Source organism: Larus michahellis, chromosome 23 (assembly GCF_964199755.1).
Source record: "Larus michahellis chromosome 23, bLarMic1.1, whole genome shotgun sequence".
Taxonomy (NCBI): domain Eukaryota; kingdom Metazoa; phylum Chordata; class Aves; order Charadriiformes; family Laridae; genus Larus; species Larus michahellis.
The window spans coordinates 3,884,973-3,910,309 of NC_133918.1; the positions used below are offsets into that span (position 1 = coordinate 3,884,973).

At 69.5% G+C, this 25,337-nt stretch overlaps 2 protein-coding genes and 1 non-coding gene across 3 annotated transcripts; 1 reads left to right on the forward strand and 2 right to left on the reverse strand.

Moving 5' to 3' along the window:
- The first annotated feature begins 261 nt into the window (after nt 1–261).
- Nucleotides 262–368, forward strand: LOC141734417 (U6 spliceosomal RNA). The gene has a single exon (XR_012584522.1). It is a non-coding gene; the product is annotated as a U6 spliceosomal RNA (small nuclear RNA).
- Nucleotides 369–890: 522 nt separating this feature from the next.
- ABCA7 (ATP binding cassette subfamily A member 7) lies at nt 891–17,450 on the reverse strand. Its single transcript, XM_074565515.1, has 51 exons — nt 17,389–17,450; nt 15,675–15,786; nt 15,443–15,536; nt 15,090–15,231; nt 14,880–15,007; nt 14,678–14,799; nt 14,407–14,589; nt 14,075–14,164; nt 13,899–13,980; nt 13,701–13,856; nt 13,453–13,592; nt 13,255–13,371; nt 12,957–13,136; nt 12,674–12,882; nt 12,397–12,573; nt 11,433–11,655; nt 11,107–11,328; nt 10,768–10,972; nt 10,580–10,696; nt 10,275–10,446; nt 9,940–10,071; nt 9,707–9,846; nt 9,468–9,605; nt 9,079–9,290; nt 8,887–8,947; nt 8,406–8,608; nt 8,216–8,264; nt 7,932–7,994; nt 7,061–7,215; nt 6,837–6,961; nt 6,653–6,751; nt 6,259–6,454; nt 6,038–6,132; nt 5,781–5,813; nt 5,436–5,541; nt 5,262–5,336; nt 4,881–5,050; nt 4,628–4,805; nt 4,426–4,541; nt 4,085–4,229; nt 3,874–3,997; nt 3,639–3,768; nt 3,432–3,552; nt 3,240–3,302; nt 3,024–3,130; nt 2,640–2,781; nt 2,436–2,570; nt 2,245–2,348; nt 1,814–1,906; nt 1,465–1,702; nt 891–1,384 (listed from the first exon to the last, which is right to left on the reverse strand). Exons 2-51 carry the CDS (start codon nt 15,738–15,740, stop codon nt 1,244–1,246), a joined length of 6,714 nt encoding a protein of 2,237 aa, XP_074421616.1. The 5' UTR covers nt 15,741–15,786; nt 17,389–17,450; the 3' UTR covers nt 891–1,243.
- A 794-nt stretch (nt 17,451–18,244) lies between these two features.
- Nucleotides 18,245–24,260, reverse strand: CNN2 (calponin 2). The gene is made up of 7 exons (XM_074565510.1): nt 24,144–24,260; nt 20,822–20,943; nt 20,428–20,494; nt 20,181–20,318; nt 19,918–20,034; nt 19,474–19,620; nt 18,245–19,396 (listed from the first exon to the last, which is right to left on the reverse strand). Exons 1-7 carry the CDS (start codon nt 24,204–24,206, stop codon nt 19,130–19,132), a joined length of 921 nt encoding a protein of 306 aa, XP_074421611.1. The 5' UTR covers nt 24,207–24,260; the 3' UTR covers nt 18,245–19,129.
- Nucleotides 24,261–25,337: the final 1,077 nt, after the last annotated feature.

Consider the following 25,337-nt stretch of genomic DNA (forward strand, 5'->3'; position numbering starts at 1 on the left):
CCCCGCCCCGCCCCGGGATGCAAAGTAGGGGCCCTCCCGCCATGCACCGCGCGCCGCTCCGCAGGGTATCGCAGCCAAGAAAACGCCAAAATTTATCATAAAAAGGAGAATGTGGAGATAAAAATGATGGCTATCGTCTGGGAGAGTGGATCTGTGGGGAGAGGCTTAGGAATCTAAAACGGAGTGCTCGGGTGACCCCCCGTGACTTAAAAATTGTGAATTAGAAGAGGTTTAAATACGGTCGCGGAAGCGCTGACATTCGTGCTCGCTTCGGCAGCACATATACTAAAATTGGAACGATACAGAGAAGATTAGCATGGCCCCTGCGCAAGGATGACACGCAAATTCGTGAAGCGTTCCATATTTTTTCCTCAGGCTTCCATATCTTTCATTCGGAAACCAAAAGGGTCCCACCCTCCCAGCCCGGGGAGACCCTTTTTGGGCCCCCACAACACATGCTGTGGGAGCAGAGGGTGCACCAGCCCCGGTCTGTGGCCCCACCGCCATAGGGGAGAGGACGGGAGCACCCCAAAACCTTCACACACCCCCCAGCCCACCCCCAGGGGTGCTCAGCCCAGCCCTGCTCCAGTCCCCGTGGGGTGCAGAGCCCAAGGAGACACCCAGCTGAGGGGGAGAGACCCCCAGCCCCACCTGGGCACCCTGGATGGGGACAAGGTGGAGAGGAAGGAGTCCCAGAGAGGTGGCGGGCAGGGACCCCTGCCCAGGGACCACCCAGGGTGAGGAAGACCCTGGCTGACCTTCAGCCACTCAGGGAGTCACATGGAAGGGGCTGTGGGGTGGCCGCAGGGCAGGGAAGGGGCTGACTGCTCTGTGCCCCCATCCCACTGTTGCCCCCTTGCCCCGTGTCCCCCAGTGGGGCTGCAGCGGTGCGAGGGCAATGAGCCCCCCGGGCAGTACCTTGGGTCTTTATTTAATTGCTCGTTTACAGCAGGCTCAGCTCTGCGCAGTCGGGGGCTCAGGGCCAGCCCCAGCCCCTTTGCCCAGGCCCAGGGCAGCCCCCCACATCCAACTCAGCCCTCCGGAGGGTACAGCCCACTGAGAGGGAGCTGGGGCCAGCCCTGCCCTGCTGCTCTCACCCTCCCCTGCACCCGGAACATCCCACGGGGATGACGGCGGGCAGGATGTGGCCGACCCCCCTGTGCAGATCTGGGGGTCTCGGGGGGGGGGACAGCGTGCTGCAGTGACGGCTGGGGAAGGGGTCCGTGGGGCAGCGTGTCCCCACTCAGACAGTGGTCTCCTGGTAGCTGTCATCCTCTAGAAATGACGTAAGCCCCTTCCCAGGGCTGGGGGCCGCATCCTGCCCTGGGGCCGCAGCCCCCCCAGGGTCCTCGTCGGTCTGCTCCCTGGCAAAGTGCACGAAGACCTGCGGGGAGGGGGCAGGGTGAGGGGCAGCACCGGCGGGACCCTGTCCCCCGTGCCCTTGCGCCCCACGTCCCCCGTCACCTGGTCGAGGGTGGTCTGGGACACGGAGTAGTCCTCGATGTGGCAGGGGCCGCGGTGGGCTGCCAGGACGCTGAAGACGCTGGCCAAGGAGCCGGCGCGGGAGGGGAGCTGGAACTGCAGCAGCCCCCCGTGCCGCTCCTTCAGCACGATGCCGGGGAACCGGCGCAGCATCAGGCTCTCCACCAGCTCCGGCCCCGGGCCACCGACCCGCACCACCACCGTGTAGCCGTCCCCAAACCTGCGGGGGACATGGGGGACATTGCTGCAGGGACCGTCTGTGTCCCAGTCCCCCACAGGGATGGCCGCCCCTCGCCACCGGAGCCCTCCCTGAGCCCCGCGGCCATTTTACCTGTTCTTGAGGTGCTGGACGCTGCCCAGGCAGCGGAACCGGCCGTTGACCATGATGGCCATCCTGGTGCACAGCGCCTCGCACTCCTCCATGCTGCCGGGGGGTAGGGAAGGAAAACCATGAGACCCTGTGGGGCAGAGGGGTGCTGCCCTCCGGGGTGCCATGGGGGCAGAGGGATGCTTCCCTCTGGGGGAACTCTGTGGGGCAGAGGGGTCCTCCCCTCAGGGGTGCGATGGGGGCAGAGGGGTGCTGCCATCCGGGGGTGCCATGGGGGCAGAGGGGTTCTCCCCTTAGGAGATGCCATGGGGGCAGAGGGGTGCTGCTCTCCGGGGGTGCTGTGGGGGTAAGGGATGCTTCCCTCCAGGGGTGCTCTGTGGGGCAGAGGGGTGCTGCCCTCCGGGGGTGCCGCGGACCCTGGGGCGGGGGCTCACCTGTGGGACGTGAGCACCACGGACCTGCCCTCCCGGATGACGCTGAGGATGCAGTCCCACAGGAATCGCCGGGCGCGCGGGTCCATCCCCGTCGTGGGTTCATCCTGCGACAGCCCCGGTGGCGGCGGCGTCAGCCCAGGCATGGCCTGGTACTGCCGTGGGACCCCCCCCCCCGCACTGCCCCCACTCACCAGGAAGACGACGGGGGGGGAGCCGAGGAGGGCTATGGCCGTGGAGAGCTTCCGCTTGTTGCCCCCGCTGTACTTGCCCGCCGGCCGCTCCGCGTGCGACTCCAGCCCCAGCTTGGCGATGCCCCACTGGGCCACCTGCGGGAGACGCGGGGGGGATGAGGATGGGGGTCCCCTGGGCTTGGGGGGCCGGGGAACGGGCCCTACCTTGGGGGTCTCCTCCTCCGGGACGCCGCGCAGGCGGCTGTAAAACTCCAGGTGCTCCCGGCCCGTCAGCAGGTCCGTGATGGCGTCGAACTGGGGGCAGTAACCCATGTGCTGGTGGACGGACTGCAGGTCGGTGAGCACGCTGCGGGGACGGGGACACGGCTGAGCGCGCGGCGGGGACGGGGACAAGCTCCGGGGACAGGGACGAGGCTGAGGACACTGCGGGAACAGGGATGCGCACGCCGCAGGGATGAGGATGAGGAAGACGCCGAGCGCGAGCACGCTGCAGGGACGAGGGCGAGGAGGAGCACAGGGTGGGGACGGGGACGAAGTGGGGACAAGGAGAGCAGCAAGTCGGACACGGGGTCACTCTGCCTCACCCACCTGTGCCCCTTCAGCCAGGCTTCCCCCAGCGTCACCTCCGTGTCCCCCGTCAGCATCTTGAAGGTGGAGGTCTTCCCCGCGCCGTTCACCCCCAGGAGGCCGAAGCACTGTGGGGTGCAGAGGGGACCCGTGGAGAGGGGTGGGGGAGCTGGTGCCACCTCCGCGGGGACATGGCAGCTCCGTCCCTGTCTGTCTGTCCATCTGTCCGTCACTCACCTCCCCGGGGGGGATGGCCACGCAGAGCCGGTCCACTGCCGGAGCCCTCCTGCGCCGGTAGACCTGGGCGGCAGAGCCGAGGTGGCGTTGGGTGCCCCCCACCCATCACCCGCCAGCGGGACCGGGGGCTCCGGGGGAGGCTGGACCCCCACGGCAAGCACCGGGGCAGGGTCCGGCCCCGCGGCAACGCACCTTGGTCAGGTCCTTCAGCAGCAGGAGGTGGCCGTGCCGGGGGGTGCTGCCCACCCTCGCCCGCTCCCGCGCCACGTCCTCGTCCTCCTCCCCCAGCGAGGGCAGCTGCAGAGCCCGTGGCCTGGTGGGGGGGCAAGAGCGGCAGGGGCATTTCCAGGGCTGCCCACCCCACGGCCGCCCCACGGCCGCCCCATGGCTGGTCCTCACCCCAGCCGCAGGAAGAAGCGGTATTGCAGCAGGAGGGTGAAGAGGAAGAAGAGGACCCCCTCAATGGCCATGGCGAACATGTTCTTCCCCACCAGATCCCAGGACAGGGGGGACACGAAGTGCTTGTCCCCTGCGAGTGGTGAGAGGGGCTGTAGGAGTGGGGGGACACCTGGGAGGGCCCCCGCGTTGACCAGGCTTTGGGGAGCGGGAGCAGCCCCGAAGCCCCCGGACTCACCGAACCTCTCGAAAGCGTCGGCCATCGCCTGGTTCTTCACCATGTCGATGAGGCCTCGGCCCAGGCAGAAGTGGGGGAAGATGAGGAAAACTTTCTTCAGGACGCGGTTGATGTCGTTGAGGTTCTGCCGGGGAGGCGAGGAGAGGGGTGGGGGAGCTGGTGCCACCTCCGCGGGGACGTGAGAGGGGTCCGGGACAACCCGGGGGCTCACCTGGTCCACGAACAGCTCCAGCACGAAGGTGGCCACGCTGCCGTTGATGCCGATGAAGAGGTTGATGCAGGTGAGGGCCACGTAGGCGGTGCTGGGGATGCTGAAGAGGAAGGAGGCCGGGTACATCAGGGGGGTGATGGACCAGCTGGAGGGGCAGAGAGACAGCGGCTGGCCGAGGTGCACCTCCCGTCGCTGGGGGCACAATGGGGAGAGCCAGCACCCACCCCACCCCGTCACCAGGACCCCCTGAGCCAGGGCTGTCCCCAGCCCCGCTCAGAGCCCCCTAAACCCCTCCTTCCTCGGGGTCCAGCCCCGGGGGGGGGGTTCCACCGGCCCTTCACCCGTAGAGCAGCAGCAGCAGCACCAGGGAGGGCAGGTTGGCGGAGGACACGTAGGACTTCTGCTGGAAGCAGAGGAAGATGAGGATGACCAGCAGCGCAGGGACCAGGTAGTTGCACTGTGGGCACGGAGAAGCCGGGAAGGGGGTCACAAACAGGACCTGGCCCCCCGGAGCTGTACCCCGTCCCCGTGCCTGTCCCGCACCATGTCCCAGGCGAAGTTGCCCAGCCAGTAGGTGACGGGCTTCATCCCGCTGACGAACTGCAGGTGCTTGGCTTTGCTGACCCGCTCCTCGATGAGGAAGAGCACGAAACTGGCCGGGACGAAGGACATGGCGAAGATCACGCAGATGGAGACCAGCACGTCCACCGAGGTGGCCATCCTGCCGCAGAAGGGAGGGCTCAGCCGGGGCCAGCCCAGCGGGGGACCCCGGGGGACCCCTGTCCCCGACACTCACAGGGCGGCCTCCGAGAGCTGCTCCTTGGTGAGGTTGAGGGGGTGGTTGGTGGCCGTGATGCCGTAGAGTGCGGGGTCGGTCCCGGCGGGCAGCCGGGCGCGCAGCAGCCCGTTGCTGGCCACGTTGACGAAGGCCACCATGGCGTGCCAGCCCTTGTTGTTGAACCAGACCTGCAGCCCCGGGGAGCCCGGCGACTCAGAGCCCCCCATCCCGCCCCGGCGCTGCACCCACAGCACCCCGAGGGGCTCCCGCTCCCCCCGGCCCCACCGGGATCAGCTCTTCTCAAGCTGCTCCAGCCATGGATGGGGACACGGGTGTCACGTCCCTGCTGCCGCCTGGCTCTCGCCCCTGTGGGACCCCCCACCCCGGGGCCGTGCGCACCTTGATGTTCCTGCGAGCGTCCAAACCCTCGATGAAGCGGCTGAGGTTGCGCAGGAGCCGATCCGAGGGGCTGCCCTGGGTGCGGGAACACGGGGTGAGGAGCAGGCACAGGCCAGAGCCCTCCCAGCGCCGGGAGGCCGGAGCCGAGCTGGGGGAGCCGAGCCCCGGCCGTACCGGGGTGATGTTGAAGAGTGCCCGGAGCTCCAACACCGCCTCGTCCACCTCCAACGCTGACGGCAGGGCCTGGGAGCCGCCGGCGCCCAGGGAAAAGCCGCCGTACCTGCAGGGATGGGGGGATACTTACAAACCTGTCATCCCATGGAATCCCTCCCGGCCCCTCCACCCTGCCCTGGGCACCCCGCTCGCCCAGACGCCGCGGTGAGGGGCGCGCAGGGAAGGGCTGAGGCTGCCCAGAGGAGGACTCTGCCCACGGATGGCTCAGGCTCTGCCTGACCCCGCAAAGGATCTCCTGCCCCCCGCCAAGATCTGCGTGAGACCCCGTTTGCCCCCCAGGCTCACCTCTGCTCATTCACCCACTTCTTGTTCCTCAGCCTGAAAGAAACGGGGTGAAATACCCCGAGGTGACGTTATGGCAGCGCCCGCCTGGCCACGAGCCCCCCAGCAGCTCCCCCTTACCCTGCGGTGCCCTCGCTGCCTCCAGCCCTGGCTGGGTTTGGTCCCCAGCGTCCCTCCCTGCTGCCGGCCTGTGCCAAAGCCCTGCCACGTCCCCCCCCCGCCGTGTCCCCTCGGTGTCCCCAGGGTGCCCCAGCACTCACTCCTGGCGGATGATCTGGGGGTAGGTCTTCACCAGGTAGTCGGAGATGTTCCTGCCCGTCAGGTTCTGCAGGATGTCGCCCGTGCCCCTTCGCACCTGGGGGGACGGGGACAGACAGACGGGCTGGGGGCTGGACGTACATATGGCCCCGGAGCATGGCTCGCACCCGCCCCCAGCAGCGCCGGTGTCCCAGGGCCAGCCCCGCTGCAGGCTGGGGGTTACCTGGGGCGGCGGGAGCCCCCCGGCCCCCTCGGGGCAGTCGGGCAGCATCCTGCGAGCCCCCGGCCCGCTGCACCGGCACGGGGGGGACGGCTCAGCCTGCGTCCAGTTCCCACGCCGCAGCACTTTCAGCAGGGCTGGGGGGGCCGGGGGGGCGGAGAAGCCGTCGGGGTGGGAAGCTGGGGGGCACGGCCCCGTCCTGGGCAGCCGGCACCGCCGGGGGAGAGAGACCCCCGTTACCAGCCTGGTGTGAGCCAGGGCCATGGGGACCTACCCCCACACTGTGGGGATGGCGGGGGGGGGGGTCCAGCGGCATGGCACCGGCTGGGGGGATGGGGGGATGCCTACTTGCCCCCAGCCGCCCCCTCCCAGCCCCCCCGGTCCCGCAGGCACTCACGTCTCCCCAGCATCCTTCATGCACTCGGTGCCGAAGCCCGGCTCGGCCAGGAGCGCGTCCAGCAGCCGAGCCGTGTCGGGGTCCCCCGGGGCGTCGTTGCTGCCGGGAGATGTGGGAATGAGCCGGTGGCAGCGGGGGACACGGGGACAGGGGACGTGGGGGGGGACAGAGGGATGGGACACACCTGAAGAAGGTGAACTGCTGCCCGTACATCCAGGGCTGGAGGCGCAGCGGCGGGTACTTCCCGAAGGGCGGCACGATGAGGCTGAAGAGCAGCGCGATGCAGACGAAGACGGCGGGCAGGACGATCTGCCGGCGAGGGTGGGGGGGGGCCGGGGGTCAGAACTGGCTCTGCACCCCCCGTCCCATCGCCTCCCCACCCTCCTGTCCCCCGTCCCCCTGCCGTACCTGCGCGAAGAAGCAGCGGGTGCTACGCCGGGCGTGGAGCATCCTCTTGATGAAGAGCGCGCGGAGCTGCTGGCGAGTGAGCGCCCAGCCCCTCACCCTGCGCCAGGCCTGCCCGGGACCCCCCCGCAGCAGGTCAGTCTCTCGGGACTCCTCCGCTGCGAGGGCAAAGATGGGTCCGGCCTCAGCAGAGCCAGCGGCGAGGGGCAGGGGCTCGGCCGGGAGCGTGGGGGGGGATGGGGTGAGGGCAGAGGTGTCCCCCCACCCCAGCAGGGATGGGGCACTGCATGCGGGGACGCGACAGGAGCCCTCCAGCCCCCCCAGACCCCCGCTCCTACCTCGCCGGGCTCCTCGGGCTCAGTGTAAAGGAGAGGAAAGAGGGGTTATAGCCACGCTGGCCCCTGCCCGGCCGGGGCAGCACAACCCAGGGCAGAGCCATCTCCCCAGACTATCACAGCCCCCCCCAGACTCCTGCGACAGCCCCCACGCCAGCCCCGTCTCCAGGAGAAGGGGGCCTGGATACATCCCCTGGGATTTTGTGTCCCGTCCCAACCCCTGCACGGAGCCGGGCTCCCCCAAACCCACAACCATCCCTGCTCCTTGCCCTCCCTGACACCCTGGGGGGACACCCCGAGGCTGGGGGGCAGCGATGCTGCACGGAGCATCCCTGAGCCTCCCCCTGCCCGCTGCCTGCCTGCAGGGATGCGTGTCCGCAGGGATGTGTGTGGGGAAAGGATGCCTGCTCGGCTGGACGTGCCCAGAGAGACACATGGCACAGCCCCAGCCTGGGGGGTGGAGGTTGGGGGGGGGGGCACCCAGCAGCAGGGGCTGGGCAGCTCGGGGGTCCCAGGTCCCAGCTCCCCCCACTCCTTACCCAGCTCCCCGTCGGCTGCTTCCGCATCCCCCCCCTCGCCGGGGGCTGCTCCGCTCCTGGTGCCTGACAAAACCGGGGTGAGGGCACCAAGGTGGGACTGGGGCCAGAGCCTGTGACACCCCCCTGCACCCATGGGTCCTCCCAGCGGGGGCCCTGGGAAGGGCGAGGGCCACAGGGGGTGCTGGGGACACCTGCATCCCTCTGCTCCGGGCTGCTGAGCATCCCCCCTCCGACCCCCCCCTGCACCTTGAAGCTCAGCTCCAGCCAGCACCGAGGCATTTTACCTGCCATGTCTGTGTCCAGCCCCGTGTCCTGGGCCACCTTCAGAAAGATCTGAGGGCGGGAGGGGTTTAGCATTAAATACGGCCACCAGCCCCCACTGCCCCGGCGAGGCAAATCCCCCAGACCGCGGGCAGTCCCCGGCAGAGCTCCAGGGAGGGTGGGCAGCTCGGGAGCTACAGCTCCTCCGGGTACCTCTTCCAGGGTGGTGTCGGAGATGCCGTAGCTGGAGATGCCCAGTTCCCCCAGGCGGGCGTCCAGCTCACGGAAGAGATCCCCGAAGGCCCCGTCCTTGGCCCCGCTGTAGGGCAGGACGAAAAGCACCTCGTGCCCGATGTCTTCCACCAGCCGGGAGCCGGGGACCAGCTTCTGGATCAGCGCTGACAGCTGGGCCACATCTGGGGGGGCGGGGAGGGCTGGAAACCTGGGGCAGGAGCTGGTGGCCAGCACAAGAGCTGGCCAAAGCTGGCACGTGCCCTGCGCCCCTGTCTGGGGGTCCCCTGGGGGGGGTGCTGCAAGGATCCCCACCAGTGCAGGGGGGCCAAGAGCTGGCAGAAGGCAGGTTGTAGGGCTGAATGCACCCACGCCCCCCACCCCAGCTGATGGGGGATGCATGGGGAGCACCCGGGGAGGGGTGACACCGTGCTGGTGGCGCAGGGAGGCACAGGACCCTCACCCACGGCGCTGGCCTCGCTGCCCAGACCCGTGTCACTGCTCTGCTCCGAGTCGCTGCTGTCCTGCGGGAAAGGGCGGCCGGATCCTGGCACCCTGCAGCAGGATCCGGCCCCAAGCCTGGGGCTCGGTGCTCCCCGGGACAGAGGCACCGGCCGCCCTCTTGGCCGATGCTCGGCGGGGCCGAGGGACCCACCTTTTTGGTGGTGCCGGGGCCGGTGCTGGTGCTGCCGCCCGTCCCAACCTGCTCCCTTTTCACCAGGGTGAGGTGGTAACCGGTGCCCAGCCTGGCCTTGAGGAAGAGGGGGGACCCGCAGCAGCAGAGCCGGCCCTGCGAGATGATGGCGGTGCGGTCCCCCAGCAGCTCCGCCTCGTCCATGTAGTGGGTGGAGAGGATGATGGTGCGGCCTGGGGGCAGGCAGCGGCGTGGACCCCCTCGCTTGACCCCCCACTTTGTGGGCATCTCCCCACCAGCACCTCTCCCTGCCCGTCCCAGGGGCCCTGCTGCTGGTTCTCCAGGGCTGGGGGGGGCTCAGACGCTCGCAGGGAGAAGTGGGGGTCCCCCCGTCCCCCCCCAGCCCTGACCTTTGCGGTACTTGAGCAGCAGCTCCCAGATGCTGCGGCGGGAGTAGGGGTCGACGCCGGCCGTGGGCTCGTCCAGGATGACCACGCGGGAGCCACCCACGAAGGCGATGGCCACCGAGAGCTTCCGCTGCATCCCCCCTACGGGGCAGCAGGGACGGCATTGGCGGGGGGGGGTGGTGGGGGGGGTGCCGAGGCCACGGACCCCCGCTCGGGTGCCGGTCCTGCCCCCCACCACGCACCCGAGAGGTTCCTGGTCTGCTCCCGGCGCTTGTGGGGCAGCCCCGTGTCCTGGATGAGCTGCTCCATCTCTGCCTTCACCTGCTCCTCCGACAGCCCCTTCAGCCGCCCGTAGAACCAGACGTGCTCCTCTACCGTCAGGCTGGGGCGGGCAGGGGTGAGGTGTGAGGGGGGCAGCCCGACCCATGCCACCCCCCCGGCACCGCTCCCTGCCACCCCCTCCGCCCCTGCCTACATGTCGAAGAGCACGTTGTGCTGGGGACACATCCCCATGGTTTTGCGGATACTGTCGATATCGGAGCGGATGTCCCAGCCCAGGATATAGGCAGTGCCGGCAGTGGGGGGCAGGAGGCCAGTCAGGATGGACCTGGAGGTGGGGGGACCAGTGGGGAAAGGGGGTCACGGAGAGCAGGACCAGCGGGGCTTGGGGCTGGGGTGCCCCGTTCTATGCGGGGTGCTCAGCGCCCGGCCTCGCGGGGACCCAGGTTGGGGCAGACGGGATGGGAACGTGGCAGCACCGGGGTAGAGCCAGGCTCAGCTCTTGGCCCCACCGTGGCCCCCCCAGCTCACATGGTGGTGGTCTTGCCGGCCCCGTTGTGGCCCAGGAAGGAGGTGATCTGCCCCTCGTAGAAGTCCAGGCTCAGCCCGTTGACGGCCACGCGGCTGCTGCTGCGGTAAATCTTCACCAGGTTGCGGATGGAGACGCCGGGCTGGAGCTGGGCAGGCGGCTCCTCCACCAGCACTGGAAGCCACCGGGGGGTCACATCCCAGGCAGGACCCCTCACCGGGGGGCAAAGCCCGGGTGGGAAGGCTCCAGCCCAGCTCTGTGGCCACCAGCCCTCAGCCGTGTGGCTCCAGGGTGGGCAAGGGCTCACCTTGGGGTGCAGAGAGGGGGCTGGTGGGGTACGGAGGGTGCCCGGCTGAGGACGGCTCTCCAAGCCAGTAGCTCTTCAGGAAGGGGAAATTCCAGGGCTTGGGAATCCCATATTGACCTGCAGCAGATGAGGGGCTGAGCGGGGCTGGGGTTGGGGGGGCTGCCGGGGACTGGGGGGGCTGCACTCACCTGGGAAGACGCCCTCGAGGTACCAGGTGGCCAGGCCATAGAGGCCGGCGTCCAGCAGCAGCAGCCCCATGGCCGTGGCGAAGTTGTAGGGGTCTCCCGGCACGGGGCTGGTGCCCAGGTTGTGCCACTGGATGCCCACCCCTTGCTCCTCGTAGAGGGAGAAGTACTCGCAGCCGAAGCCGAAGGCCACCGGCGACAGCAGGCTCTGGTGGCGGCAAGAACGGCAGCGTGGGCAGAAAGACCAGCCCGGGTTGGGGCGGGGGGGGGGGTTCAGCCCAAAGACCCCCGACTTTGGGGGCCCGGGGTGGCACCAGGGAGGGGGCAGCCATGGCCGCTCACCACGAGGACGCGGAGTGGGAAGGTGATGTGGTCGCGCCAGGCGACGCACAGCACGTAGGGCAGGTAGAGGGAGAAGTAGATGATGCCGCCGCACGCCGAGGCCAGGTTGGCACGGGGGAAGAAGGTGCTGATGAGGAAGCACTGGCTGATGGTGGCCACCGAGAAGGTGCCGAGGAAGAGGAAGATGACGGCCGGGTCGCTGTAGGGCAGGATGTTTCCCAGCTGCGGATGGAGGCAGGTTGGAGCCTGCGGAGCCGCCCTGTGCTGGCTCCCAGCTCCAACGCTCCCTGTGTCACCCACACTGTCCCCTGTGCCCTGCAACCTGCCTTGAGGATGAGGACGAGGAGGGCAGAGCTGAGGAGGAAGGGGATGAAGCTGCTGAGGAACCAGCTGAGCCAGAGGATCCCGCTGCTCAGCCCCATGGTCTTCATGGTCTCCTTGAGCCGCGTCTCCTTCTCGTGCACCACCCCCTTGATGATCATGGCCACCGAGTAGATCCAGGCCAGCGTCATGAAGAGGGGCAGCGAGCGGTTCAGCACCCGCAGGAACCTGGGGGAGATGGCACCAGCCCTTCCACCCCCAGCCTGGCACCCCAGGGCCACCACCAGGCAGGGGACACAGAATCAGAGAAGCTTGGGGTGGGAAGGCACCTCTGGAGACCATCTCCTCCAACCCCCGGCCACAGCAGGGTCACCCACAGCAGGGGGCACAGGAACGCGTCCAGGCGGGGTTGGGATGTCTCCAGAGACGGAGACTCCCCCACCTCTCTGGGCAGCCTGTGCCAGGGCTCTGCCACCCTCACAGCAAAGAAGTTCCTCCTCGTCTTGAGATGGAACTTCCCATGGGCAAGTTTGTGCCCGTTACCCCTTGTCCTGGCCCCGGGCACCACTGAGAAGAGCCTGGCCCCATCCTCCTGACACCCCCCCTTTCAGTATTTATCAGCGTTGAGAAGATCTAAAGATCTAAGACTAAAAAGCCCCAAATCCCTCAGCCTTTCCTCCTCAGAGAGGTGTTCCAGTGCCCTCAGCATCTTGGCAGCCCTTTGCTGTCCCCTCTCCAGCAGTTCCCTGTCCTTCTGGAACCGGGGAGCCCAGAACTGGACCCAGCGCTCCAGAGGGGGCCTCCCCAGGGCAGAGCAGAGGGGGAGGATGACCTCCCTCCTGGGCCATGGCCCAGCCCTGTGTCACCTCCCCAGGGCAGCGATGCTGCAGCGTCCTCGGCCCCGTCCCCCGCAGCAGTGCGTCTCTTGAGGGTCCCGGTGAGGGGGGCCACCCCTTGCCATCCACTCACACATCGTCCACGTAGCAGGGGTAGGGCATCTGCTGGACGTAGACCCCCGTGCGCGGGGCAGCCCCGGTCTGTACCCGCACCACCGCCTGCTCCACCAGGTCCTGCACGTAGACGAACCCCCCCCACACGTAGCGCAGGTCGCTGAAGGGGTCGGCCGCGGGGCCCGGGTCCCAAAACCTGGGGGCAGAGCATGGCGCTGGGAGGGGGGACCCCCCCGCCACAGCGGGCACAGGGTGCTCAGGGACCATGGGGACCGAAAGTGTGAGTGTCCCCCGACCTGTCCTTGATCTTGTTGGTCCTGGTGACGTCGTCGATGTCCATGCGGATCTTGTAGCGGACGTGGGGGGGCAGGGAGGGGGCCGTGGCGTTGGTGGCGGGCTGGAAGACCACAGCTGCCCAGAACTGCTGCTCCTCCAGCAGCTCCAGGGCCCGGGCCACCAGCTGCTCCTCGGTGGCCACCGCCTCGATCTTGTCCAGGCAGACACACTGCAGGCAGGGCAGGCAGGGCTCAGCGGGGCTCGGGGAGCCAGCCCCCCCGGGGCAGACGGGGTGACACGTACCTCCATGAACTGCGACAGCGTGCTCAGGACCGCGTCGGCGTCGGCGTACACCTCCTGCCAGCTGAGCCCCGGCCCCGCCGCCGGCCCCCCCAGGAACCCGGCCAGTGCCGGCAGCTTCCAGGAGGTGCCGTTAAGGAATCCGTCCAGGAGCTGGGTTGTCCCCGGGGCCAGCAGCAGATCCTGCAAAAACCCCAGGGTACCGCGGGGTGATGCAGCCCACCCTGCTCCCAGCCAGGACCGCCCCCCCCCGCCCCGCAGCCCCCATCCCGCACCCTGGTTCCCGATGGGGGTCACGCACCCGGAGGACCTGCATTTCCAGGCTGCTGTTGAGGAAGGTGTAGATGCGGGGTCCCAGCTCCCGCCAGGCACCCCCCATCTCCCCCAGCACCGCCAGTTCCCGGAAGGTCCGGTTCACCTGCAGGAGGAGGGGGGGTGAGGTAGGGCCGGGGTGAGACCGCCCCCCGCTCCAAGCCCCCCACAGCCCCCCTCTGCGTACCTCGGCCATGATGCTGTCGGGGCCGGGACCGGGCGGCGTGTACAGGATCTTCCCCATGAAGAGGGGCTTGATCCCCTTCCAGAAGATCTGCGAAAGGGGGCTGGACTCCATGCTGCGCACCAGCTCACGGCAGAAGGGACCTGGGGTTTGGGGGGGGGGGGGCGGGCAAAGAGGAGTCCTCGCCATCGTGTCCCCCCCCCACCCTGCAACTGGCCACCCAAACCTTCCCTACAGCCCAGCCCGCTCACTACTAGTGTTGCCCGGGGTCTTGGTTCTCCTCTCCGAGCTGTTGCGGTCCAGGAAGGCTTTGACGTCGTTGTCCTCGTACCAGTTGAGGGAAGGGATCCTGAGCCCCCCACCCTCGGGGTGCCCGCAGGCGATGCGTGACAGGGTCCCAAAGGCACCTGAGGCAAGCTGCGGCGGGAGCTCGGGGCGCTGATGGCCACCAACGCCAGCAGAGCTGGCGTTGGTGGCCATCAGCGCCCCGAGCTCCCGCCGCAGCTCAGCGAGGCTGGTCATAGCGGAGACCTGGGGGGAGCAAAGTGGGGCTGTGGGGGACAGGGAAACCCAGGGACACCCTGGGGTGCAGAGGGGGGGTGGTGGTGGGGCGGGGGGGAGCTACCTCCTCCATCAGGGCTGCTGCATCCCGCAGGAAGGTGCCCAAGGCTTCCACGGTGCCGGTGATGCCGCCCGCCTCCGAGCTCAGCTGTTCCTGCAAGGTGGGGGGGGGCGGGGGGGGCAGGGGAAGGGGGTCACAGCCCCTTTTAGTTGGGGGGGGATTTCTGCCCCAGCGCCTTTCAGCACCCAGCCTAGCCAGGCTGGATGGGGCTTTGGGCAACCTGGGCTAGTGGGAGGTGTCATTGCCCATGGCAGGGGGGGTTGGAATTAGATGACCTTTAAGGTCCCTTCCAACCCAAACCAGTCTATGATTCTATAGTGGGTGCGGGGGCTTACCACCAGGAGCCGGGGGAGGTCGAGCTGGGAGAAGAAGGAGCCCTCCATGGCGCGGAGCTGGGGGCCGGGCAGGGCGCAGAGCCCTCGCTGCAGGCTCTGGCTGTCCCCCACCAGGAAGCCCCCCAGCTCCGAAGCGTTGCAGACCACGGCCTTCAGCGGGAGGTGGGTGCTCGCCAAGGAGAACTGGGGCGGGGTGGGGGGGAAGAGGGTCGGTCATGCCGCGGGCACTGGAACCACGGGCAGCGGGAGCGGGGCCCGCGCCAACACTCACGATGCGGGGGCTGAGCTGAGCCCCCATCAGCTCGTCCACCAGCGCCGGCGGCAGAGACGTGTTGGTCCGGAGGAACCGCGAGAAGGTCTCGTTCTCCCTCAGGTAATCCCTCACCGGCCGGGCTGGGGGGGAGGAAGGGTCAGCCACGGCGAGGGGGGGAGGTGTCTCGCTCCCCCCACCCCCCCCCGTCCCCGGTGCTCACCCCTCTGCTGAGCCCCACTCCCCCGGAGCCGGCGCAGGACGGGCAGGAGCTGGGAGAAGCTGCTCAGGAGCCGCTGCCCGTTGGTGCGGAGCAGGACTTGCCGGGCTTCGGTCAGGAGACGAGAGATGCTGCGGGGGCGCGGGGTGGGCAGTGAGACCCCAGCCCCGCTGCCCGGGTGGGCCCCACAGACCCCCACCCTCCGCCGCTCACATGGAGCCCTCGAAGTTGCCCACTACGCCGGGGGCCTCTCCCGCCGTGGGGTGCCGAAAGCAGGGGTTGTTCATGTTGCAGATGATGCCCTGGAGCCAGGGCAGGGTCCCGGCCGAGGGCAGCGCCTTGTTGGGGAAGTGGCCTGCGGGAGAGACGGGTCCAGGGGGGACAGCACGGGACCCCCATGGTCACACACAAGCCGTAGCGGGGAGATGCCAGCGAACCCCCGGCTCATCTCTGCCTCCCAGGTTTGTCTTCCCTGGTGCCACCCAGGGCAGTGCCAGGGCCCACGCAGGGCTCCTGCACAAGGGGGGAGCACAGGGGGGGCACCCCAGAGGGCGCAGAACACTCACACTCGTGCTGCTGGAAGGGCGGGTGGGATTGCCGCACCGAGATCAAGATGAAGAAGAGGAAGAGGGGCCAGAGGATCTCAATGGCCAGCTGGATCTGGGGGAGACCCATGGTGGTTGGGGGCGGGGGTGTGTGTGCGTGTGTTCCGGTCCCCATCATCACCCAGGGCTCCACCTGCCCCCACGCCAGGACCCTGTGGCTCCAGGTGCCCTCCCGCCCTGGGGACCCGCTCACCCGCTGCCGCCGGCGGTAGGTGAAGTTCTTCCAGAGCAGCAGCCGCAGCTGGGTGCCCACGGCCATGGCGGGGGTGAGGGGGGCACTTGCCCTGCACCCTGCTCGGCTCCGGCTGCGGGAGAGAGTGGGGGGGTCAGCACGGAGCTGGGGGCTCTTGCTTCCCTCTGGCTTGGGGCTTGTTGATCCCAGGCACAGCGCCAGGCCCAGGGCTGAGCTGAGGGGGGGGCAGTGTGTGGCAGGAGCCAGCCCCACATTCCTGCCGCAAAGCTCCTTTCCGGAGCTAAGTCCTCAAATCTCATTCTTTTCTAAACCAAAAGCAGCAAAATAGGGCACAAGCTCTGCAAGTCCCTCCAGGTCACCACTGCGTGAGGAGCGATGGGCGGGTTTCCCTCACCCCGCCAAGTGTGGGGAGCAACCGGGCGCCCCAAAAACCTTGGCCACCGGAGCAGCTCCAAGCCCCGGAGAGCTGGGACCTGCCCGTGCCTCAGTTTCCCCGTGCGAGGGATGTGGCCGGGCCAGCAGCAGGGTCTGGTATTTCTGGTGAGACCCCCGGCACCCATGACACCACCCTGGGAGGGGGATGCCCCTCGATGCCACCGGAGCTCAGACACCCAGGTCCCGCAGGTGCCCCCGGGCTGTGCTGGTCCCGGCAGCTCCGGTCCGTCCCTTCTCCAGCCCCGTCCCGGCGAGTCCCCGCGCCCGGCCACCTCCTGCGACTTCACCCGCCCCCGGGCCCGACAGCAAAGCACCCCGGGCTGGTGGCCGAAGCTGCAGACTCGCCCGCCGGGGGGTCGGGTCCGAGGGCCGCCCGCTGCCGGCTCCGCCCGCGCTCGGGGCTAAGCCGGGTCCCGGCGCGGTGGGGATCAGCGGGCACCAGCCGCGGGATTAGCATCCCTCCGGGAAATCCGGCTAATCGGCCCGCGGGGCCGGACACGAACGGCACCGGAGCCGGGTCCCTGGGACAGGACCCCTCCGAGGGGGCACCGGGGCTCGGGGACAGCCGTGCCACCGCCCCCCGTCGCAGCGGGACGAAGGGGGTCTCAGCGCGCCGGCTGCCAGGGTGGGGGTGACAACGGCCGAGCTGGAGCGCGGACAGAAGCGGCTGGCGCCGGGACCGGGGGATGCTGCGGGGCTGCCGCGCCGGGGGGAGCCTCAGCCCGGCCGGGGGCAGCGGCTCTTTTCGGGATCAAACAACCCCCAAAACTACCGGGATCCTCCAGAAGCCGCCTCCCAGAGCGCGACTCGCGTGGGAATCTGCTAACTCACCCCGCGGGGAGACACACGCCCCGCCGCTGCAACCGGGAGCACGGCGGCACCCCCCGCCGCCTCCCCAGTCCCCCGTCCCGCCCCGCCGAGCCCCGGGGTGCGGAGCCACAGGGAGGCGGAGGGACCGGGGGGGCGATGGGGACAGGGGGACAGCCCGGGGAGGGGGTGATGGGGTCAGCTGCGGGGGGAACAGCCGCGGCGAGGAGACGCGGACAGCCCGGGGGGGGGGACAGGGACAGCCCAGGGACACACACTGACCGCCCGGGGTGGGGGGACGATGGGGACATCCCGGGGGGCTGGTGGGGACATCCCGGGGGGGAGGGGAGTTGCGGACAGCCCCGGGGGGATGCTGCGGAGCCGCAGCCCGGCCGCGGCCCTTCCCCGGCGGCACATCCCCCCCCGCCCCGTCCCCCGCCCGCAGCAGCCCCCCGCCCGGGTCCCCCGTTACCTGCTCTCGCCGCCACCGCGCGGCCCCTTTAAGAGACCCCGGCGGGCTCCGCCGCGCGGCTCCACCGGGCTCGCGCGCAGGCCCCGCCCCTGCCCGCGCTACAAAGTAACCGCGGGCGTGACGTCATGGGAAACGGCCCTTAAAGGGACCGTGCGGGGCGTGTGTGTGTGTGTGGGGGGTGTGTATGGGGGGGGGGGGGGTGATGGGAGGTGGGTGATGGGAGGTGATGGGAGGTGATGGGAGGTGATGGGAGGTGATGGGAGGTGATGGGAGGTGATGGGAGGTGATGGGAGGTGATGGGAGGTGATGGGAGGTGAGAGGGGCTGGAGCGTCCCCATCCCCATCCCCATCCCCACCCCCGCCCTGCCACGCCCTCGCCGCCCCGCCCTGCCACGCCCTGCCACGCCCTTCCTGCCACGCCCCGCCACACCCCGCCACGCCCTGCCCTGGGGGCGGGCGCCCTCGGGGAGCAGAGCGCCCGGCCCGGTTCGGCTTGAGCCCCCGCCGTGGGTTGGGCGAGCCCCGGGGCCACCCGCCGAAGGGGCGGGCAGGGAGAGACCCCCCCCCCCCCACCGCCGGCTCCCGAGGGACAGACCCTTCCCCAGCAGGTCCCCGAGCCCCGCAGTGGCAGCGATGGCCCCCGGGAGGGTCCCCGAGGCAGCCACCGCTGAGTCACGGCGCAACCGGCAGCACCGCGCTGGCCCTCGGGATGCTTTTGGTTGCCCACGGGGTCTCCCACAGGATGGGGCAGCCCCCACACACCCCCCGAGGGTGACACAGCACCCCCCGCCCCGAGCCCTGACACAAGGAGCCTGCACCAGAAACCAGAAAGCTGCTTTTTTTTCTTTTTTTTTTTTTTAAAAAAAAAAAAAAAGGTTTCACTGGAAGAGCATCTGCGTTACAAACCCCACGGGAGGCGAAGAAACCGAGGGGTGCAGCAAGGGGCTGCGCCGTGCACCGACACCCCCGGCAGCTGCCTGCGCTCGGGCATCGCCCTGCGGGGAGGACGTGGCCGTGGGAGCCAGCCTGGGCTGGGATCCGCCAGGCCTCCGGGGCACTGTGGCTTTCCGAGAGGTGCCGGGGGTGCCGGGTGCCAGCCCAGCCCTGCGGCCTCGGTCCCTATGGACCCTGGTCCCTACGAGTTCTGCAAAAAAGGCATTTCCAGCTTCAGTCCTAGAAATCACAAGGCTGCTGCGCCCGCCCGCACGCACACACGCATCCCCGTCCCCTCAGCCCCGCAGCATCCTGGTCCCCCACACGCCTGGGGGGCTCTCCTGGCCGTGCTCCCCCCGTGTCCTGCCACCCCGAGCCACCCTCTGCCGAGCCGTGTCCTGCCAGCACAGGGAGAAGCGGCACCGGGGGCAGCGTGGGGGGCTGCCCCCTTTCCTTGCTGAGAGATCTGGGCGCAGTGGGTGCAGGGTGGGAACGCGTCTTCTTGGCTGCGTGAGAGGAGACACCGTCCCCTCCTCGGCGCTGGAGCATCCGCCGCCTTCCCGCTGCAAACACCGGGGCTGCGCTGGGGCCCCGGGGCTGCCCACGGGCTGCGGGAAACAGCCGCTCTCTTCTCTAGAAACGGGGTTTTTATTTCCTCGCTCAGAAAAATAGATTCGTTTAAAACAAAAAAAAAAATAAAAGAGTTTAAAAAGAAGGAATGACGAAAGTAGAGGCTGGAATGTCGCTGGCGGGGGGGGGGGGGGTCTGTACATGAGATGGTGCGAGACGGGGCTGGGCAACGTCCCGCTCAGTAGCTCTCCTCCTCCTCGCGGTAGTAGTGGTACCCAGGGGGGTCCCCGCTCTGGTCACAGGCGGCGTTGGCCACCTCGCCCTGGCTACCCTGCGGGCAGTACTTGGGGTCGTAGATCTGACGGCCCAAGCCGAAGACCTGGCCGCTCTGGTTGGCGCCCTGGTTGGAGCCCATCTGCAGCGACATGGAGGAGTTGTCGCACTTCTCCGTCCCCATCTTGGCGTCGTAGATGTGTCTCCTGGTGCCGGGAGCCGTCATGCCCACCTGGAAGGACAGGATGGAGCAGGGCTCAGCCGCGGTTCCCCCCACCGTCCCTCCCCGCCGTGGCCGCGGTGGCTCACCTGGCTGGCACACTTGTTGGTACCCATCTGGAGGCTGATGGTGGAGTGGTCCATGGGTGGCAGGATCTGGTTCTTGGGGTCGTAGAGGTGCCTCCTGGTGCCGTAGGCCGTCATGCCCGACTGGCTGGCACACTTGTTCGTGCCCATCTGACAAGGGGGTCCGGTGAGACTGAGCACTGCTCCATTCTCCTCCCACCCCATCCCCATGGCCTGGGGGGGCACAGCCAGTGCTCCCCGGCCCCCCAGCCAGACGCTGTGCAAGCCATTGCGTGCCAGACACGGAGCTGAGACGGTCCCAGATTCCAAGGACACTTGGGGCATCTCCAGCCTTGGGTCCCCCCCAGCCGTGCTTGGAGGCGTGACGGTGGGTGCTGAGGGTTTGTTAAAGTGGGACCCCCCTCACCCAGCACCCCACCCCTCGGGAGCACACGGGGGGCAGCCCACCTGCAGCCCGATCACACACTGCCCAGCCTTCATCTTGGCCTCGTCGAAGTTCCTCTGCTGCTTCTCCGAGTACTTCACGCCGATGTCCACGCCGCTCTGCATCCCCTTCGTCTTGGCCTGCCGGGGAGGGGCGGTGAGGAAGGACGGGGGTCCCAGACCTCCCACCCTCTCCCTGGGCAGGGGGAGCCGTGGGGTCCCCGTGGGGCTGGCTGTGCCCCCTCCCAAGCAGCCACGGCGTCTCCGGATGGTCCCCGGGCACTCACCATGCCCGCCAGCGCCAGCAGCGACACCTGCACCTGCGTCAGGTTCCCGCTCTCAAAGAGGTCGTTGGCTTCGAAGAGGTCCACGGGGTTCATGCCGTAGCTGGCCATGGCCTTGATGAAGTTGGAGAGGTTCTCCAGCTGGAGGCAAGGGGAGAGGGGTGAGTCCCCGGTGGGCGGCAGCGGAGAGGCCGGGATGGAGCCGGGGCTCCCTGGCGGCCGCGGTGCCAGCAGGGCTGCCCCCACCTACCTGGTGCCAGTTCTGAGCCGAGCGGTTGATCTTCCTCACCGCGTTGGGCTGCAGCTTGTTCATGAGCCTGGGGGGAGGCAGGGGGGAGCGGGGGCTGCGGCGGGGCAGAAACCCCGAGCCCTTTTCGGGAAAATCCGGCCCAGGTCTCCCCCACAAGCATGAGGCGATTCCCTCCCCCAGGTCCCTGCTGGCCCCCAGGGCTCCCCCCAGACACGGGCACTTTGGGGGCGACTCCAGCCAAGCAGCACCACAGACAGAACCTCTGGCGGGTCCCGTGGCTGGATCCAGCCCACCCTTCCCACCCCAAGGGCTGGCGGGGGGGGCCCTGGATGGCCGGTCTCCCACGTCCCCACCCGAGCGGAGCCGGGGGCCGAGGGAGCACCGCGGGACTCACTCGCAGAGGATCACCCCGTCCTTCAGTCCCTTCTGGAAATCGGGCCCGATCTGCTGCCCCGTGACGCTCTCGATCCACGTCCGCAGCTCGGCTTCTTTCTGCGGGTCATACTTCTGGGCGAGCTGGGGAGGGGGGGACAGCTCAGGGACAGCTCAGGGACAGCCCCGGCGTGCACCCCAAACCCCTCATGGGGAACAGCTTCCACTCCCCCGGGGCACAGACCCGCAGCAAGGTCTGGGGACAGCAGCCCCGTCCCGAGCACCATCCCCAGGAAGCCTTGGGGACGTTGGCAGTGCCAGGCTGGTCCCCAGCCTCTGCAGGGCGGTGGGACAAACCCCCCAGCCCAGCTGCCCCCAGCCCCAGAGAGCTGGGGGGTGAGATGGGCACAGCCGGTAGCTTGGAGAACCCCGGGATATTTGTTCTGCCATGATTTCCTGATGCACAGGAACCCCCCGGGGGGTGGCAGGAGCCACAGCGTGACCCCATCACAGGGGAACGCATCCCTCCCCCTCGCCTCCGGTCTCTCACATCCCCCTCCATTGCCTGGTTTTAGCCTGTCCGTATGTATGATCCGGGGAGCGAGAGCAGCCGGGCTGCCCCCACCCGTGCCCCCACCCATGGGAACGGGAGTGCGGGCACGATGCTGCTGCCATCAGCCAGCGCGTTGGCGCAGCTGGACCCGGTGCGAGCCTGCAGAGCACGGTGCCCCTCGCACACGGCAGCTTCCGAACCTCTCCAGCAGGATGAGGAGGAACTGCCCGCGGGGGGCCCGGAGAATCGCCCCCCCCTTCAAGGGCCCGTTCCTCCCTGTCCCCCCGTGCCTGCGGGAGCCCGGCACTGAGCCCCGGGGTCCCCGTCTGCCCGATGCTCTCCCCTCCGGCGGGGCCGAATGCGCCGCTGCAGATTCCTGGGTCACCGCGGCTATGCCAGGAATGTGGCTGCCTCCTCCCAAATGGAGACCAGCTGCCCGGGCCGGCAGCATCACTGGCGGCGTCACTGGCAGCGTCGCCTCGGATCCGGCCCGTGAGGGAAGGAAAAGGCACCTCGGCCTGGGGTGGGAAGAGCCTGGGAGCCCTGAGTGCCATCGCTGCCCCATCCTGGGCCCTCCTGTGCTCAGCCGTCACCTGGGGATGGCCGCAAGGCAGCCACCGACCTCTCGCCCATCCCGTCTCCTCCTGGTCCCGGCATGCGCCAGCGCCGTGAGTCCTCACAGATCCCGGCCACGGAGAGACACTGGGATGGGCACAGTCTGGCCCCGCTGCCCGGGGGGGAGACGCCGACCATGCCCGTGGGCTGCACTGAGCTGCGGCCCCACAGCCCCAAAGGGGAAGCTCGACGGGTGCGGGATGCAGGGACGGTCCAGCCCAGCAGGGTCACGCTCACCACACCACGCACATCCCGACGCCAGGGCATCCCACTGTCCCAGCAGCTGATTTTCTGCCAGTTCCTCTTCCCAGCCCACGGCCAGCACCGGGGGCTCTCAGGGCACGGGATGGGGCAGAGGGCACCAACCCCAGAGCAGATCCCACCACAGTCCAGTTTGCAAGGGCTTGCATGGACCGGGAGGCTGCCACTGGTTTAACTGGTTCCCAGTAGGTGATGTCAGCCTCCAGCAGACACACCGGGGCAGTTAAACTGGCTTAAGTCTTGCTGAATCAAGCTGAAGCGCCCAAGAGCAGGCAGTGGCGCGGCTCCGGTGCGTGTCCACCCGCTCGGCGCTGGGGAGCCCAGCCCAGATGCAAGCAGGGGCCCGTCTGCTCGGTGATGAAATGCAAATCCCTTGCAAGGCCAGGCAAGGAGAGCCCGGCGTGGCCACAGCTGCCACATCCCCACAGCCACGCGTGGCCAAACCCCGGCAGCGGCAGCCCATGACCCCTTCTCCTGCCTGCCCCAGCCCCATTCAGGCAACTCCTGTCCCCACGCAGGGCTACCAGCTGACTGCACTGGGGCCAGGGGCGACCACAGCTCAACCTCTACTTGCCCAGGGCCAGGCACAGCCCAACACCGCAGCCACTGCCTGTGCCACCGCCTGGGGCGGCAGCGGTCCCCAGAGCCCAGCTCTGATTGCAGCCCTGGGTCGCGCAGGGAGCACGGGCAAGGGAAGGGCTTGCTGCGTCCCCCCAGCTCCCCCCGGCCTGGCAGGACCCCCGTGCCTGCGGTGGCCGAGCCCCTGCTGCAGCAGCAGAGCCCCTGGAAGGGCACAGTGAAGGCAGGGAAGGTGGCACCCGCAGTCACGGGGTGCACCCAGCGCTGCTCGCAAGCACCCCAGCCCCGTCCTCGGCGTTTCGGTCGAGGGGAGATTTCACCTGCCCGGGCAGGAGGGTGCTGGCAGGCAGGCAGCTGCCTGCACCCTGCGGCACCCAGCTCCTTCCTCGGGGGGTGAAGAGCCCGGCCGGAGGCACCGGTTCCCCTTTCCCCTTCCGGCCCCACGGTGGCTCGGGTGCACAAGGCCTGGGTGGCCGAAGGTGCCCCGGGGGCACCCAGCCGGGGGGTCCTGGGCTCTGAGGGGCAGGCGTGGGCTGGGGGCTGCTTCTGCCTGTGCTCCACTGAAGCCACCAGCCCCGTCCCCAGTGAGGGTCGTGGGTACATGGGCTGGGTCAGAGCATCCCACTGGGGGACACGGAGCTGTGGGGAGCAGTGGTGAGAAGCGTCTGGAGACATGGGGAGCTGGGGCCATCACCCCCAGCCCCAGGTGCGGATGGGAATGGTGCCCCAGGGTTTGCCGAGGGTGGGGGGCAATAGCAGCCAATGCACGGACCTGGGCAGGGGTGGACGAGGCAGCCAGTGCCTGGGACCCCTCCCAGCCCCGGTCCCCTAGAAACACCTCCCCGGGACCCCGCGGACAGAGCCAAGGCACCCCGAGATGGGGGGGTCAGCCCCAGCACCTCCTGCCCCTCCGAGCCCCCAGTACACCGGGTGGGACCCCCAGCTCCCTGTCCTCCCGGGACCCCTGTCCCCCCGCGACTCCCCGGCTTCCCGTCTTCTCGGGACCCCCCGGCTCCCCGGGACCCCCAGCTCTCCTCCCACCGGTGGCGCCGAGACCCCCCGATCTCCACACCCGGGACTTCTCCACTCTCCGCCCCGGGAGGCACCGGGCCCCCTCCAGCTCCACATGCCCGGGGACCATGCACCGCTCCCCCCGCCCCCCTCCCCGGTTCTCCAGGCCCCCGGGATGCAACAGAGACCCCTCAGCCGCACCGGGATGCCCGACTCTCCAGGGTCCCCAGGAGCGCCGGGAGCCGCAGCACCCGATGGCCCCGGTACCCCCCGTCCCCCGACTCGCCCCCTCCCGGTGGCACCGGGCCCCCCGTCCCCGTCTTACTCGGTTCTTGACCTCGGCGGAGAGGCCGTAGGACGGGCCCTTGTTGAACTGGGAGCTGCTCATGGCGGGGAGCGGGACGCGGAGCCGGCACCGGAGCGGGGCGCGGGAGCGGCGGCGGGACCGGGCGGGGCGGGAGGGGCGGGGGGGGGGGGGGGGGGACGGGCCCGGCCCCCCCGCGCTGATTGGACGGGGACGAAATGACCAAATAAGGGCAGGAGCGGCCGGATCGCGGGGGGGGGGTCCCGCACCCCGACACCGGGACCCGGGCGGGGGGAAGCGGGGGGCACCGGGAGCCGGCGGGGTCCGGGGCTGGGGCTGGAGCCGTCCCGGGCACGCGTAGGCACGGCCCGGTATGCGGGAACACGGGCACACGCGCGGGCACACGCACGGGGAGTCGCACACCCCTATAGACGGGCACACGCGTGTGCATCGCCCCATAGACGTGCCTACACTGATGTGCACCCCCCGACCCACCGACACGTCCCGGTACGGACACACGCACCTCCCGACCCACGGACGCACCCCGGGACGGACACACGCACCCCCCGACCCACGGACACAGGCACCCCCCGACCCACAGGCGCGCCCCTGCACACTCACACCCCCGCACCCCCCGCACCCCCGCAACGCTCCATCCCGCGCCCCGACGCCGGGGAACTGCCGGGTCCGTTCCCGGCCCGTCGCGGCCGCTCGCCCCCCGCGGCCGGCAGGTGGCCCACGAGAGCGCGGCTCCGCGGCGGGGGGGCCCGGGGCGAAGCGGGCTCCCCCCTCGGTGGCCAACGGTGGGAGGCAGTCGCCCCAGCAGCCCGGCGGGCAGCGGCCGGGGCGGGATCGGGCCGGGGGTCCCCACGCCGTGAGAGCGGCACCGCAAGGGGTCCCATCCCGTCCCCCTCCCGGGGTTTATCCGCCACCCGTGGGTGAACGGACCGTTGTGGGGCTGCGTTACCCTGTGGGTGGGGGAGTCATGGGTGGGGGGCCGTGGGTGCGCAGAGGCTGTGGGCTGGCGGGGGCCAGGGGCAGGGCAGCGACACTGGGGGGGCAGCCGGGGCTGTCCTGGCACCGCCACCGAGCCCACCGGGGAGGCAGAGCCCGGAGCATCCCACAGGAGCATCCCAGAGTCCTGCATCCCACTCAGCCCCCCACCCAGGGCCTGCAGCAGTGCCCCGTGGGATGGGGCTCATCCTCCCTGGACTG

What these genes read in the sequence shown, in the direction of transcription:
- ABCA7 (XM_074565515.1), bottom strand. Translation starts at nt 15,740, where the DNA reads ATGGCCGTGGGCACCCAGCTGCGGCTGCTGCTCTGGAAGAACTTCACC. An exon ending in TCCTCGTCCTCATCCTCAAG is followed by an intron (nt 11,329 to 11,432) that starts GCAGGTTGCAGG and finishes CTCCATCCGCAG; the next exon opens with CTGGGAAACATCCTGCCCTA. An exon ending in GCAGACCAGGAACCTCTCGG is followed by an intron (nt 9,606 to 9,706) that starts GTGCGTGGTGGG and finishes GCTGCCCCGTAG; the next exon opens with GGGGGATGCAGCGGAAGCTC.
- CNN2 (XM_074565510.1), bottom strand. Translation starts at nt 24,206, where the DNA reads ATGAGCAGCTCCCAGTTCAACAAGGGCCCGTCCTACGGCCTCTCCGCC. An exon ending in GACGGGGTGATCCTCTGCGA is followed by an intron (nt 20,495 to 20,821) that starts GTGAGTCCCGCG and finishes GCCTCCCCCCAG; the next exon opens with GCTCATGAACAAGCTGCAGC. An exon ending in AGTGTGTGATCGGGCTGCAG is followed by an intron (nt 19,621 to 19,917) that starts GTGGGCTGCCCC and finishes CCCCCTTGTCAG; the next exon opens with ATGGGCACGAACAAGTGTGC.